Genomic DNA, 16,759 nt, shown 5'->3' on the forward strand with positions numbered 1-16,759 from the left:
ATTTTATTAAATTCAATGGTTTCTTGTTGGATTGGTGTTGCTCTGTGTGATCATTGTATGTGTGTTGTTTTTTTTTCTCTCCAAGATGGCCATCTGTTGCATTTATCTTTTTCTAAAAGGGAATCTGACACTCACTAGAAGGTTTACTGTACTTGAAACACAGTTGGGGTTAGCATACCCCAAATTTATTCCATCTGTTTTGGTTTTAAAAGTCCATGTTGTTCTTGGTTTAATTTTGAATACTCCTTTTTCCTCTTAGCGTGTTTTAGTGATAAAATATTCTTGAGCAACCCTAGAAAAAAAATTTGCTATGTAGTCATAAAGGAAACAAAGCCAATTTAGTGTAAACAATCCCAAGCATGCTAATCAATCAAACCAAGTCTGTATCCCTAATTATATAGTTAGAAGTAGTATATAGTGATGGGGCAGGGGGAAATAAGACACACCCGTGTGGCTGTTCTCATAGTGAAGGTGAAAGGTCTTTCTGTGCTCTTGAAAATGTCTGTATTGGATATTGATATTCCCTAATGCTTGGATCTGGCAATGCCTCTACATAAATATATGAACTTGAGCACCTAGGTTTTTTCATGACTGTGCTCTAGTATTGTAACTGGTCTCCTGAGGAAGCAGATGGGAGTAAGAATTGGAGAATCTGGACTCCTGTCAGCTGGGATGGGATGGGAAAATGGATGGTAAAGGGTCTCACTGGGAAAATATTGGCATGGAATATTTGTAGTGAGTATTAACACTGACCTATGAGGCTGTATGGATGTTTTCTGCAAATTTAAGGAGGGGCGAAAAATCAGGTCTGATCTCTGAAGAGGCTAGTGGGTTGCTATTCCGTTCAGGTTAACGCTGGTGATGTTACACCTCCTTTTTTTTTTTTCTTTTTTTTTTTAAAAAACGGTTTTTTAAATAAAATTTTATATTTAAGCTGATGCTTTTATGGCAGTGCAATATTTTTATTCATTTTCAGCTGTTCCTTCTCCCCCAGTGCTTTCATGCTTTAAAGAGCAAAGTGGAACAGTGCTATCATTTTGGTGTACTACTTACACTTTGTCCACTTTTATAATTCCCTGAAGCCCTAATAATACTTCAGTAAGTACTGCATATTAAATCATGCAGAAGAGAAGATGAGAAGCAGTTACATGCTGCACGCCAAATGAAAACTAATGCTGTGTGGGAGGATATGGCTAAAGTATGTGCTGCGAAACATGTCTGGCTAACATTGTTTTGTCTCTTAGATCCTCTCCACTTGAGCAGAGTGTACGTATTTCTTCCTGCTCTCTTCCCTCCTCCTGCCCACAAACTCTTGGCCGACTTGGGTTAAGAGTAGGAGTGGTACAGCAAAAGTGCAGTCAGACAAAAATACTCATCTCCCACAGTTTCAGGGGCTCTGCATTGTACTGTGTGGTTTTACAAGAAATTCAGTAGTTGATAAGTGTTGATTGTCAAAAGGATGAGTGAGAATTTGAGGAGGTGGAGCACAGGTTTTATAAAAAGAAAAATAGGTTTATTAACTGCAGGCATGTTACATGCTTAGGGATAGGCATGTTTATGTAAAAGTAAATCTTACGCAATCAGTTACTGCACTACCACACTGCCTTTTTCTTAGAGTAATTGGAAAGAAGTGCAATAGATACAAAAATACAAAACAGTACATCGTGAACTTCTGCGAAGGCTTAATTGCTTTTTTTTTAATAAACAAGTGAATGTGCTCTGTTTTATTTGTATGGAAGGAACTTGTATGAACCATTATTGGGAAGAAAAATATATACAAATGAAAGAAAAACTTGGCTGAGTGATTATAACATCTTCAAGTTTGGGAGTCTTGAAAACAAAGCATTTAGTTTGTGCTTTAAGAAACTTATTTACAAGAACACCAGCACTGTTTTCTCTTCTGTGTTCCACTAGCAGAGTGGCAGAAGGTCATTTATTGAAATACCCATCAGCTGATGTTTGCTATGATCTCTGAAACAAGGCATCTGATAAAAATTAAAAGATGCATGATACAATAAAGGTAAAGTTGAGTTTGGTGAAAGAGCAGTCAAACTAACTCCTTACAGAGGTTTAATAGGAGATTGTTTGGATTCCTGTGGAGACCTTGCAGATGGTTGTGAGTTTTGTTTGGAATTTTTCTAATAAGCAGACCACTTTTTTTTTTTTTTTTTTTAAATAAAGTAAAAAAATCTGTCGTGATATGGATGCTGATGGCTAGTAGGCTTGCTTTTCTTACATATGTACTGAGGACCCTTAAGCAGTAATCCAGGGGCCTTGAGGGATGCTCAGATTGCAAGTTGAAAACCATTGTTACAGATAATTAATTTCTTCCTTATGTTTCCTGCTTCAACAAGAAAATAATGTGGTAATTCTGTAGCACTGCTATCCCAGGATTTAGAGACAAAGCTGACTAGTGTAACTCTGCATCTGCTTTTTGGTAGTACCCATTACTTAAAGCCTTGAAACCAGGTTAATGGCATCATAGGAAGTCTCCTTACCCGTGTGCAGCACAGCTGCAGCTGTGGCTAGAAGATAATTTGGTAGACGAATTCTGATTCTGGGTGACTTGCTTTAAAGTGTTAGCAACTAGCTTGTTGGACTGAGAGCATGCTTTCTAAAGTTTATCTTCTGCTTTATGGAAACGTGATGAAAGTGGTGGTTAATAGCAATTACTATGTATATGTTCATACAGTATAAGCTACAGGAGATCTTGGCATCAGAGTTGATGTATCTTAATGGTCACATGCCATTTGGGTTTTATTAGAATAGAGAAAAATCTCAACAAACAGCCTGATAGATCACAATTTTGGATTCCAAGAAAAGGATGCCCTTTTTGGAACAGCTTGAACAGTGAAGGAAAAATAAAAAGTCCTAACTTATTATATTCATATTTTATGTCTCTTTCCCCATCTCAGTTCAAAGTCATAATTTGCACTTAATACTCTGTGGAAACAGAGCAGGCTCACATACTTTTGTGTAGATTCAAGGCATTTGGGTGTTTACAATGAAGTGTATTGCTACATCAGTGTGACCATATTATTCTACAAAATTCAAACTACCTCTGGTCAGACTGGCAATACGCCTCTTACAGAAAAGCTGCCAGAAGAGGTGACCTGAACATCTGTGTCAAGCTTCAAGAAGGAACACAAGCACTGCATTTAATTCCCAGCAGTAGAAACATTCAACAAAACATTATTTATGTCATCCTTGTATAAACTATCTATCTACAAAAGTGCACACACAAGGAAAAAAAAAAAAAACCCATATTTGACAACCTAGGAGAGTCTTGTTAATACCCTAGTGGTAGATAATATTCATAGGAGTGGTGTTACGAGAATGTGTCCAAAAAAAAGTATGTTTTTAGGAAAAGAGAATTGTTGGGGGGAAAAATATTGTGCTGCATGGGGAAAAAAGAAATGTAGTCTCACAATAGCTAACCAGTGGGTGTTTATCATAAGCATATGGTCCAGTTCAAGTGACAGGAGCTTCAGTGGGAAAGTAGTATTGAGCTCATGCACATATAACTATGGCTTTAGAAAAGTGTATCCTTTGTTTCACTACAGAACTTCAGGCATTGTCATGCTGAGAAATACTGCTGATCCTGAGATTTCAGCAAATGGGCTTTTAAACATTGATGTTCTGTGCCTTTTTAAAAAAAACAGCCAAAACTCTGAGAAGTTTTAAGCAAAAGACAGATATTTAGCTGTTTTCTGGATTCTCATTCCCCCTTTCCCAAGCGTAGGGGAAATTAAAAAATAATGAAAGTAACTGGAGCATTTGTAGTAAAATTTGGTGTTTGAAAAATAATTTACTTATGTCATTGAGGCAATTATTTTTACTCTTCATGTCCATGTTCAAAGCAGTATACATTAACAGATAAAACAAGCATATCCTTCCATAAAGTTAGATGACATATGGAAAGTATAATCCACTATCAAATAAGTATCAGCAGTGGTAAGTATGAATTATAATTGAGGCAGGAGCGACTTAATGAAGCTTGACTGTTGTAAGCATATAGATGGTGCTTATGTGTGGGTGGCCACGTGCAGCATGAACACTGATACTTATGGTGTTGTTAAAGGCCAGGTTACTTCAAAATAATCTAGTCGATTTGTCCATAAATTCAATCTGATATCCATTATTACATGTCATTTGCCTTGTTTCTCACTTACCAGTGTTTCAGCTTTAAAATGCTCCCTTCATTCTTTTTCCAGACTCCCTTTCGGTCTCCAGCAATGATGCCAGTCCTCCTGCTTCGGTAACATCACTTCAGCCCCACATGATCGGTGCACAGAGCTCCCCGGGCCCCAAGCGCCCCGGCAACACTTTGAGAAAATGGCTTACCAGTCCCGTGAGGCGTCTTAGCAGTGGAAAAGCAGACGGTCATGTCAAAAAACTGGCCCACAAGCATAAGAAGAGTAGAGAGGTTCGTAAAAGTGCTGATGCGGGCTCTCAGAAGGACTCTGATGATAGTGCAGCGACCCCACAAGATGAAACTGTTGAAGAGGTAAGTGTTCAGGGCAGCTTCCCAAGACTTGTTTTTATGTTTTTCAAACACCTAAATGTTGTCAGGTGAAGTCTCCTCAGTTGACTGTCCAGCAGTTGAGCAAAGTGGCATGTTGCCACGTGCTCATTCTTGATGACTGCTGTACTCTGCATAAGTACTGTGCCAGGCCCAGTTTGTGCCCTTTTGCGTTTAGAGTGTTAGTAAAGCTCTGTGGAGAAGGATTGCTAGTTGAAAAAGAGAAATGGGAGAGTAAGAAGTTGGGTTTTGGCTTTGCTCTCGTCGCACTCAGGAAAGCAGCTTTGTGAGTAAAGGTGCTTCGTGTTCTTGGAATAATCAGGTAATTTTGTATTTCTTTTCCTTTTCTTGTTGATGGATCAGGGAAAATATAGGGAGAGCTGCTTAACTGCTTAAAGCTGTATTTACACCTTGAGCAAGAGTTAGAGCACAGAAGAATTAGTGGCCCTTCAAATCAAAAGGTAGTTGTCATCGGTCAAATAATAAACATGGTAGTTTTCATTGGAGGGAAGGAAACTGTGAACTATTCCGGATTTTGCCACCAAGGACATCTGCTGAAGGCTTCCCTTCCTCCCACAAACATTTGCCCATCCTTCTAAGCCTGGAACTTATGTATGAGCAAAGCCTGCCTCCAGTTAGGTGCAGACAGAGCCAAATTCTCTTCTGTTACAAACCTATGGTTCAGGCTGAAATGAATGGCATCTTACTGCTTCCAAGGGCACAGCCACTTGCATGCTATACAGTTATTCCCTTTTACCAGGCTTGAATCTAACTAGCAGGTTTGGCAGTTATCATACAGAAAAGTGGTCTCAGATGCCCAATTCATTATTTAGTACATTTTTTTCCTTGCTCCCGACATACTTTGCTGCAAGCTTGGAACATCAGTGAAGTTATACAGTAAATGTAGGGAAAGAAAAAACTAGAGACTTGGCAGCATGGTGAATTGGGAGATGTGGTTCGGGAAGGAATATTGGCCTTTGTCCTTGAATGTCAGGCCGTAGAAAGAGACCCTCTGTGAGGCAGTGGTAGCATTGTTGGAAGTCTGTTATTCTGCAGTTCTGTGAGTGAGGCAAAACCTAAGGCCAGTGCCTTAAAGTCAGGAAAAAACAATAACCATCTATGCTGTCTTCCTTTAAAGATAGTTAAATTATCCTGTGAGATCAGTTACATCAAACTTTGGCTAATTGAAATCATAGTTCCTTGTATAATTGGAAGGACTGTCTTTCAACACAACTGTGAAAATTATACAAGCAGTCTGCTCTCACTGCTTTAAGGGGGAGGGGGCAGAAAGGATAATTGACAAAATACTTCATGTTGTAATAGAGTTTTTTTTAATGTCCTTTAGAACTCTTGCTATGAGGGTTGGTACTTCAGATACAAAGTTCTTGAGTTTCCAAGTTAGAGGAATGTGGCTCTTTACAAAACTGAACTTCGAAAGCAAGCATGGCTTTGGTAACACTTTCCTGTAGTAATTTTCAAGCTGAATGTCTTGTTCTCAGTATCTCAATCCATCTGCTTTTACCAAACACTGAAAACTATCTTTGGCATCTTCTTTTTTGCCCCTCTGTTGCGGGGTTGCACTGTGTTTGTAGGATCATCTTGACTTGTTGGGAGAGAGGTGAATCTACAGAACAGACTTGTTTAAGACAAGCTTGTGGTAACAAGCTTCATGCTGTTGAGGAGGTAACAGAGCTTGAATGTCTTGATTTTATTTACAGAGAGGTCGGAACGAGGGGCTGAGCAGTGGCACTCTCTCCAAGTCATCCTCTTCAGGCATGCAGAGCTGCGGAGAGGAAGAAGGCGAAGAGGGAGCAGATGCTGTACCGCTTCCTCCTCCAATGGCAATTCAGCAACACAGTCTTCTCCAGCCCGACTCGCAGGATGACAAGGTAGGAGGAGGAAGTGGGGAAGGCTTCACATGTTAAGATAACCTCTGTTTGCACAAATCTTTCTTCTGTTTCCAAAAGTCTCTGTAATGTACGTAATACAGCTTTATGGTAGACAGAAGTAATGACTATGCCACTTTAGACAACATTAAAAGGGTTTCCTGAGGAAAAAGTGTGAGTTAAATGCTTCTCTATTTTAAAAGCACAAGCGCAGAAATTTTTCTACTAGCACTTTAAATGTGGAAATGGGCAGCTTTGTGTGTTTGCAGGCCTATTTACATCTGTTTGACTGATGCCATATTTAGTGATTAGAATGTAATTGTTTTATAACCATACCTTTGCGTACTGAGGTTAAAATACTATGTGCAAATAAAGTTTATCTGGAGGAATTAATAGTTGTACGTAACCTTTTTAGATCATAGGCTGTTCACCAAGCTCTACTATTTTGCATAGCCTCAGTTCAGGGGGGAAAAAATTTCTACGTACATGCCTTAGCAGGAGCTGTTCACATCAACTCTAAGGTGGTTTTATTTTTTTTCTTCTTTTTTTTTTCCTTGTTTGGTTTTTTTTTGAGTGCCTAAGAAAAAGGTGTACTAAGAAGTTAATATCCAAATAAGGGTAGTAATCCAGCTGGTTTTTACAAACAAAGGCACATTAAAATTGAGGGTAAAAATTTTACATCAGTAATGAAATTCTGGATGTAGGTAGTAACTGCATGAAGGAGATCTTACTTGCATATAATCTGTTTTTCTTAAATGTTATGATGTTCATACATTGAGAGGGTTTATTTCAATTTTCAACCTGGATCAAACGTTTAGGGGACAAGTATCAAGCCTGGAAATAGAGGTTTTTAGAATGGAAACAGTCTGGGCTTGTGCAGCAAATATGCACGTTACTGTTTTCTTCCCATTTTGCTGCATAGAATTTTTAACATTGGTAATCTATAGCACTGAATATTGTTAGTGAATTTTGTGGCTGGTTACTCACTGTTCTCAGTGATGCAGATGTTATTGATAACTTTGGCTGATCTTATTTATTTCTGGTTTTTTCTTCCTTTTAAAACCACTGCCTTTCAGTGGGGATCTCACTCATCCCTGAAGCTATCATTTGTAGGATCAAAATGGCTGGCTGCCATGCTCTATGTGTATTTAATTCCTACATGTTTTCTGAATTGAAAAAGTGTAATATATGAGTTGGGGAGTTAATATATTGGGAAATATTCCTGAAACAAAACAAGCAAAAACTGGCCAGCGTTTAGACCTGAGAGAATATTTTATTGCTAGAAAATAGTAATCTCAGTTTGAGGCTTAGAAATAGAATAAAAATAATGTTGGTGAAAATCCGTTCAAGTTCCTGCTGATAAGCTGCCATATTTGCATGTCCCTTCAGTGATATAAAAAAATTGATACGCAAGTCGTGTAAAAAGTTCTCCAGAGAAAAATGGATTTTGCATATATAGTTCTCTTTACACAGCAAGAACAGTTACGTGAAGGGACATGCTTGTAAGTTAGTGTCCACTCACCTTCTTATTTCTGGTGCAAAGTCAGACCCTTACCACAGTAGAGTAAGAGGCTTTGAGTAGCTTTCAATCCCCAGTAAATTTTACTTTCACTTCTTAAGAGGTTACATGCACCCACTGCAGTAAAAACATGTTGGGACAGTTTTCAAAATAGCTTCAGCTGCATTCTAGGGAAGACTTCTGAGAAGTTAAAATTTGGTAAAGTTAATATTATGTCATAATTTTTCAAAGCATGTAGATAGTGATTCTTCTGTGGTGCGTTGTTTTTGTGCAATATCTGTCCTGCTGCATGGTGGGAGGCAAAAAAGTCCCCTTGTGTGGCAGCCTGGGAGGTTGTGTGTGCCTCCTTGAACTCCACACACTAAGACATACCACTAGTTTCTAGTACCTAAAGCAAATGCTTTATTGGAACACAGAAGTGAGAAGCCAGAGCAAAGTTTTACCCAGCAGAAGTCAGTTGGCTCTATTGATGGAGTTACTGATTAAGAAAAGGTTTGCAAACAAATTCCCAGTTGTCTGCCTTCTGGGTGGAGTCCTCCTTCACATTCCTGCCACGCTCAGTGGTTTCTTGGGTTGCTCAGCTCCTCTGGATCCCAAGGAATGTCTCCTCCTTTCTGTGACCTCAGAGGCTTGGCTTTCATCTCTGCCTCACTGCAAGCATTTCTTCCTCTCCAGGGCTCCTGGTCTACACTCTGTGCTGGAAACTCCCTGCTCGCTGGGTTTCTCCTTCCCTACCCAGCTCGCTGTAGGCTCTAGCAGCATCTCACACCTGCGCGTGCTCAGTTGCTCCCTCCACCTTTCCTTGTTTTCTGGGCGCAAGGGGTGTATTCTGCTCCCAGAGCACATCATCAGTAAGGTCAGCAGGCAGACTTCATCTATGCAGCAGCTCCTTTTTCAGATAATATGTGATACGACGACATGAACTGGAAACCAACCAGTTCTGAAGTTTTACCAACAGTCACACTCCATATACTCCCATAGAGCAATAACAGAGAGAAGGGACCTTGACCAGAGTCTGATTCCAACGCTGCCAGTGTTTTGTAAGGCTAAGCTGAGTTCCACATCCAAAGTGAAAACCCGCATACAAGCAGAGCTTTCGAAAACCTGGTCAACAGTCAGACGTCAGGAGCATACAAGTGCCTAAAAGACACGCTTGCTGTGGGATTTCTTAGGTTTTGGTGTGCATGCAAACATCATATGCTAGGCCATGCTGATTTGTCTGATATCACTAAATAACACAACCATTTTCTCCCCTAAGAGCTCATCCGCACAGTATGCATTCTTCCATTCAGTAGAATCATTGCACACTTCATGGATTTGCATTTGATGGCCGTTTGCAAGTTGTTTGCATTTAATTTTTTGATAAGCAGTATTAAAGTTTCAAGATCAGTTATGTTAATATGAAACTAATTATTTTTGCTTTTTGTTTTCTCTTTTTGTAAACTCTGATGCAGCATTATGTTGACTTGTGTTCTGTCTCTGCTTTGGCTCAGTTCCCGTATCTTTCCATTTAAAGTTGTCTGTGTTTCCTTTGCTTACCCAACCCCTGTTTTCCTTTCCTAATAAGGCGAATACAAGGCAAACTACGTAAAATCTATATGTTCTTTTTTTGTATTGACTTATGGGCAGCCTTGTTACACCCATGCTTGATTTGAGCAGAACCTCTTGTTTTAAGTCATTATACACACCATTTCTTTGTCCAGTTTGTTGGAAACATTTGCAGGACAGCTTACCCTGTGCTACATGATGTTCACTGTGCTGTTCGTAATATGAAGTAAGGTTCATATTACAGCCTGTTTCCACTTTCCAGTTATTTAATGATAAATGTAATATGCAAACAACTCCGTTTGCAAATTACTGAGGCTGAATTTAATGGCCTTCTCCCAGAATCCTTTACTGTGAGCACCTTTTACCTTCAGTTGTATCTATAAACTGGCATTTTATAGCTTATGAGGCCAGAGATCTCCTGTGCTCTACACATACCATTGGGGAAAATGGATGGCACAAGGAATGGTGAGCTCAATTTCCCCTTTGAATCTGGGCAATATACCCCAGCTCCTTTAGAAAAGTAAATGCCCCTGAGTTACTGGTGTATTTTTTCTTAGCTTAATGATGCTTCCTCCTTTATTTCAAGTCATCTTGGTTCCTGTTACTGTTCTGCAGTTGTTGCTTTGTTTAATCAGCAATAAAATATGTTAAGAAACTGTTCGTTGTCCATTGGGTTGGCTCAGGCGATTTTTATAGCTCTTTGTCAGGCATTATCATAATCAGCAAGATGAAGGATATTTCCTTGACTTCTATTGCATGTAGGAACAGGAATTTTTATCCCAGCATTTAACTTCTGCGGGGGTTACTTAAAATTTCCAATTCCAGTTGCCCAAGTTGAAAGGGATGATCTTAGTGTTATATTACACTGACAGTTATTGTCAGGTACCTTTGTCTGACAGAGAAGTGAAGGAAGTCTCTTGATCCTTGAGCAAGTACCAGGCTGACTCTGGGATTCTCCTTCCTTTGTGTCATTGCACAGACATCTTCTCGATTATTGGTGCGGCCGACCAGCTCCGAGACACCCAGTGCTGCAGAACTAGTCAGTGCAATTGAAGAGCTCGTCAAAAGTAAAATGGTGAGGCTGACTGGCAGATGCATGTGTTTAAATAAGTTGTGTCTTCAAGTCCCGACTTGCTATTCAAAGAAAAGCTACATGCGTTTGACTTGTAAAACTTGATGCCTGTTTCAAAAGTCACTTTCTGGGTTGGTGTGCGGATCGTTTTGTACACCCTCTTTTGTAAGAGCACTTACTGAATAGGTAAATGGCTATGTAGAGAAGCAAAAAGCAATAAATGAGAGGGAGAGGAGACAGCAGAAAATGTATGTCCTATTAGTAAAAAGAAAATGTCCTGTTAGTAAAATGAATGCAAAGACCCAGGGTCTTAGCCTGATAGACCTTTATGAGAAGAATCCTTGAAACTAAATTTATAGCAAATCTTGCAAGGTTCAACAGTAAAGCAGATAACCCTCACACAGAAACATTTATGCTATCTAGCTGCTCTTTAGGCAATGTGATAATGAAGAAATAAGTAAAAGAGTAAAAGAATCATTTTGCATGTTAGTGCCTCCTTTCTTGTTTTTTTAGTGTTTGCTAACAAATTAAGTAGAAAGAATTTGTGTCAGCTTTTTTCAGTTTCTGTGTTTTAAAGTTTCTGTAGGTGCTTATTGACAAAGAATAGGGTGCATGGATAATTCCAGGAAGGACCTCCTTCATATTCAAAACCCAGCTTGACCCAGTCCTGAAAAAACTGCTCTAGCTGACCCTGTTTGAGCAGGGAGATTGGACTGTGTGGTCTCAAGAGGTCCCTCAGCAATTCTGTGATTCCCTCAAAACTTTTAAGTCTGGCTTTTGCAACATAGACCCTGTTGGGCTTAGTAGAAGTGCCACTGTGAAAACTACAGAGAATTGCAGCATGGCAGCTCCATGTTACCAGAGGTTGATATTTCCCAGATTCGTTCTAAATTTAAGCAGCTTTGAATTTCAGAATGAGAAATTTTAATTTCTATTTTATATTCCCTCATTCAGAAAGACTTACATTTCACTTACATTACTGCATGAAATAATTACTGCACTGTCTTAGAGTATTAACTTTGCTTTTTACTTCTCTTGCACCAGAAGGGTGAATACAAGTAATCTATGGGAAAATTCAACTTAGTCTTTTGTAAATGGAAAGTTTGATAGTCCATGTGTCTTTCAGGCAGCCTAGCAGTGGATATAACTTAATGATCCATGCATACAGTCCCTGGTGGAGATGTTCTCATTTCACAATTTTAGCCAAGGGTCAGCTTCCCCTGGTTTTTGGGCCAGTCATATCATTATTGTTTTTTTACTTTTTGTAGCGAAAGAAAAAAGATTACAGCTGAACCCCACCCTGGTGAAGTAAATGTGTCTTGCATTAAAGGCTGTATCACATGCAAGGAAAATGTGATATATAACTGTAGCTTGATCCAAGATTATGGGCTTGAATTAAAGAAGTCCAATAAATACTTCACAGAAGCTTGTTCATATTATTTCTCCCATGGCTTCTTCATCTTTAATACAAACAGAAGCCTGTGAGGTCCATGGAAGGGAGACAGTGTATCTGACAGAAGAGACCGGGACTCTTTCCTAGGATCTGAACTGTCATGAAGCTCAAAAGCAATATTGACAGTGTAGAAGTCATTATTTTCTTCAATGAATCGGTATTTTGGCGAGTTAATATGATAAACAAAATGTATGACAAAGAATGCCACTTCTGTTGTGTTAAAAAATGTAACATCCAAAGAATGTCCTTTAAAGATGTCCTATTTATTATTGAAAGTAACTTGCATATGCCAGAACTAAAGTATGACAAATATAATTTGATCCCTGGCAATAAGCACACATCTCTGTAGCCTCCACCATAGAAGTATTTACATCCTGAGCAGGATGGTCTAACTTGTAGCCCTTTCCACTCGAACCAACTGAACACCTTTCTTTTCCTGTGAAGGAAAGACTGACCTATCTCAAATGTGCTTCTATAAAGTTAGGTTATCTGTCCTGGAAAGCGAAGTTGTTGGCTGGTTTTCTGGAAGCTTGAGACCTCCTTTGCCAAGATACATTACAATAACTGATCTCCCATAGGTTCCCGTATACAGCTGCATGTAAATGTGTCTTGTGAACAAACAGGAAATAAATCATTGTTGCTGTCTGTCTTGAACACCTTCTCAGGCCCTGGAGGACCGTCCAAGTTCCTTGTTGGTAGATCAAGGTGACAGCAGCAGTCCATCATTCAACCCTTCAGATAACTCCCTTCTCTCCTCCTCATCACCCATAGATGAGATGGAAGAAAGGAAATCCAGCTCCTTAAAAAGACGACAGTAAGACCACACTTTCACTCCATTTTTTACAATTTTTTGAAGAGAGAAATGAAATGTTTAAAAAATGTCCATTTTGAACTGGCAGTAGAAGCTGTTAGTCTGAAAGGGGGGGAGGACTTGTGTTAGGTGTCAAGCATGTAGTTACATTATGCAAAGAAAAATTCTTTTCTCGAACAGTAGTTGCAGTTTCAATTTTGTGTGATTTTTAATTTTAGTCATACCTGTGTTTGACTTCTGTCACATGTCAGTCTCAGTTATTGAGGAAGATGCTGATCTTTAAATGTTCAGAGGGCTGTTAGGACTGGTCATTCCCCTTGTTCTGTTCCACCGCACTCTTAATTTCTTTATGTAGTAGTAAACTGTTACCATGGTAGAACAAAAACATGCCTGGTTTCAAAATTATTTAAATCTGTGGGTAGAAATAACAGTTCATATACTTAAGAGTCTCCAGACCAGAGACATAATAGCATTTTATTTTAAACAATAGTTAAATGTTTAATTTTAATGACATATGTAAGAAAACATCTGACTTTAGATAAACAGAAGCAAGCCTGCTCCAGTTCCAAAGTCAAAGCAGCATCTTGCTTAGAAAGAATGTGCATTAACTCTTCCGTTTCAGCTCTGCTTATCAAACGTATGTGACTGCAAGTGTGTAAAATTTGTGTATGCCATTAATCCTCTTTAAGAATCTGTTTCATTTTTTAATGAAATATGTGTTCACCATTTTCTTTCCATTGTAGCTATGTCTTACAGGAATTAGTGGAGACAGAGCGAGATTATGTACGAGATCTGGGCTATGTAGTTGAGGTATGATGTTTTTCATTCTCTTGATTTTTCCTTTTTTTTTTTTTTTTTTAAATGTGGCACTGACCAGCTGTGTAGCTTGAACCTCACAATTTTTTTCAAAACAAAACGCAGGAAGAAACTGAAAATGTGAATGTTTGCATTCTAAGTTTTCCCTCCTGTAGGCTTTTAACATGTTAGAAATATTGCATCAAATCTTACTCCCTTCTTTCTTTCTGTTATTGTGTGCACCTTATTGTTCTTCTGAGTCTAGTTCTTTGTCATTTTTTAAGATCACTACCTCTGGCCTAATAGTATCTTAGACTAGATCGTTTTATTTAGCACAACTAAATTTAAAAAAGCATTGCAGCTCAGCATACAGAGCAACTATCCTGCGTTTGAAAGACTTGCTTCCTCTCCTACTGCTAGGCTTCTCTTAGACTTCCTGGTTTCCCCTTTTGTAAAATGAGATAACGTCACACATCTCTCTTCAGTCTTCAGCCACCAGCAAAATGCATTTGGAAGAGTAGAGAGAATGAGCATGACAGTGAATTTCAGCCTAACAATGTTCAATTCTTAAACTCTGTTTTAAAGGGAGGGAGGGAAAGAAAGATCAGCATTGTGATAGTCTTTTTACAGTATTTAAAGGGTGCATTAGAAGGGTATGAACAGATGTATTTTTGTAACTAACAAAATAATTCCTGGTGAAAATGCTAGACATCAAAACATAAACTCTGCAAACTAAAACCAGACCTGGCTAATTAGGAATAGAAGTATTAGGAAAAAATAGAAGGAATAGAGTTGCATGAATCTTACAAAATGTAAACACACTCCCAGCTCTAACTATGTGATAGAATTGCACAGTGAGACGACTATATATACGCTAAAAAAGAGAAGACAGGACTATGGGAAAATGTAAAAGGAACTTTATTTCAGCCAGAATGCTTGCTAATAAAATTGACGTTCAATTTTTTTGGTGTTCAGTTTGCTTATACCACAAGCAGTAGTCCATGCCGTGCAGTCCCATATGCAGCACAGCTGCTTTCTTCCGCAGCACACTTTGCTGTAGGGTTAGTGTGGATGACTGAAATAAGAAGCACTGAGCAAATGAGCACAGGAGCCATTTCAGTGGCACTGACATGTACTTAGTAACAGCCCTACCTGGCAAAGCATTGCAGCTGCTTCAGACAATAAGGAGAAGGGCTGTAGAAGTTTCCTTTATGCTTTGAGCCTGTTCACGCAGGCTAAATTAGCTAGAGTGAATTCATCTTTCTAGCACTGGGCAGTGTTGTGTAGACAACCTCAAGCCAATCTGTGATATTTTGTGTTTATGCTCTATGTTATGCTATGTTATGGAGCAGTTTTTTGGTTTGTTTTTGTGTCCCAAGCAAGCTGTTGTCATGGTCAATTTGGACAGCTTATGGGAAAAGGGGGATTAAAAGACAACTCAACTGTTCACAGTGAATTTCCTTGGACTCTTGCAGGGTTATATGGCACTTATGAAGGAAGATGGCGTACCTGATGACATGAAAGGCAAAGACAAGATTGTGTTTGGAAACATTCACCAGATTTATGACTGGCACAGAGAGTATGTATTAACTTGAAAACCATCCACTGAACAATTCTACCTAAAAAATACTAGACTGACTTTAAGAAATTTTTTTTTTCCTCAAATATTTAGATACAAGGTAAATACAGTTGATCTTGTGCTTTGAGTTGTAGATACTGTGGATTTAGCTTACAAATGTTGGTATGAAGATTTGCTTTAAACAAGGATGCCTATATCGCAAGTGCTTCAACTGAGAATCTATAGTATGGATAGTATTATGTACAGAAGTTTGTACGTTGTTTGAGGGTTTGTTTTCAAAAATGTTTTCTCTAAGAATACAGTCTAAAGAATTTGTTAGGGGTTAGCATGGCAATATGAGCACCTCAGGCATTCAGACTAAGAAGAAGAAAAGTTTCAATCAATATATGAAATTAAAGAATCTTATTAATGAACACTAGTATTTTTTCATCTTGGCATGGATTCAGTGTGTCCTTTTGGAAATCTGTATTAAAATATCACACTGTTAACATGGTCATTTTGGACATACATTAATATCCAAAGCTGCTGATAGGGGACACAAAGTGGACCTTGCAGTAAGACCACTTTGCCTTGCAATACCTATTGCTATAGTGTGTGCTATCAGAAAAAAGTATTTATTCTGTGTATGTTCAGCTTCTTTTTAGGAGAGTTGGAGAAGTGCCTTGAAGATCCAGAAAAGCTGGGATCCCTGTTTGTTAAACATGTAAGTGCAAACGTCTTCATTGGCAAACCCCTGTTGCTGCCACTGACCAGCATGTTTGATTATTAAGGATTTATCTATGGTACAACAAGGTTAAGAAAGTGCTGTAAAATATTCTTCACTGTGAGAGGTGGAGAGATAGCTTATAAGAGCTTATAAATAGACTAAGTAAATGCTCTAGTTTTTGTCCCAAATATGTTCCTGTGGAGAGGAAATATGAATGAGGGCCTCATTTCTCAATTCAGTTCCAGTTCTGTGCAAGGGAATTGTCATTTCCATATGACACCTGCCTTCTAATCCCTGGTATCCATGCAGTACCATGGAACATAGGAAACAAAAATAGGAAAGAGGCTCATTGTTCTTTCCGGTTTCAGTGCATTCTAGTTCTGTATCCTTTCCCCTTCTGAGAATCACAGTAGTGGTTGAGATTCCTCCTTCTTCACTTGGGGAAGGAATTGAGAGTGCCAGAAATTCAAGATGTTTAATTTTAGTCCAACACAGTACCCTTTATAGCTTTATACAAGTCCCTGTTTTTCCACTTTTCATTTTTTTATTGAGGAATGACCATGTGATACATGTGGATATTATAACACTTCGGAAGGAAATTGGATGAACTAGTTATCTAGAAACTAGATATCAAAATTCAGGACACATCAGACATGCCACTAATCAGTCATTTTGGTGTCTCTTTGTGTAGAAATACAATTTAATATCAGTTTGAGATGAGGTCTCAAGGTACTCCAAATCACATAAGACAGCAGAAGGGAAACTTGCCTGCTAAATATGATTGTTTGCACAAGTGTGCAAAGACTGAAGACAGACTGGATTAAAGCAGATTTAATGGGTTTCAGATTTTCCCTGCAGTCTGTGTTTG

The 16,759-nt window shown here is 38.7% G+C and overlaps 1 protein-coding gene across 1 annotated transcript in view; it reads left to right on the forward strand.

Moving 5' to 3' along the window:
- Nucleotides 1–16,759, forward strand: part of TRIO (trio Rho guanine nucleotide exchange factor) — a 263,091-nt gene that overhangs the window by 223,378 nt on the left and 22,954 nt on the right. The window contains 7 exon segments of the mRNA XM_050890693.1: nucleotides 4,215–4,507; nucleotides 6,241–6,411; nucleotides 10,455–10,550; nucleotides 12,666–12,814; nucleotides 13,555–13,621; nucleotides 15,082–15,185; nucleotides 15,819–15,888. Of these exon segments, the coding sequence (XP_050746650.1) occupies nucleotides 4,215–4,507; nucleotides 6,241–6,411; nucleotides 10,455–10,550; nucleotides 12,666–12,814; nucleotides 13,555–13,621; nucleotides 15,082–15,185; nucleotides 15,819–15,888 (950 nt within the window).

This window comes from Gymnogyps californianus, chromosome 2 (assembly GCF_018139145.2).
Source record: "Gymnogyps californianus isolate 813 chromosome 2, ASM1813914v2, whole genome shotgun sequence".
NCBI classification, from domain to species: Eukaryota; Metazoa; Chordata; class Aves; order Accipitriformes; family Cathartidae; genus Gymnogyps; species Gymnogyps californianus.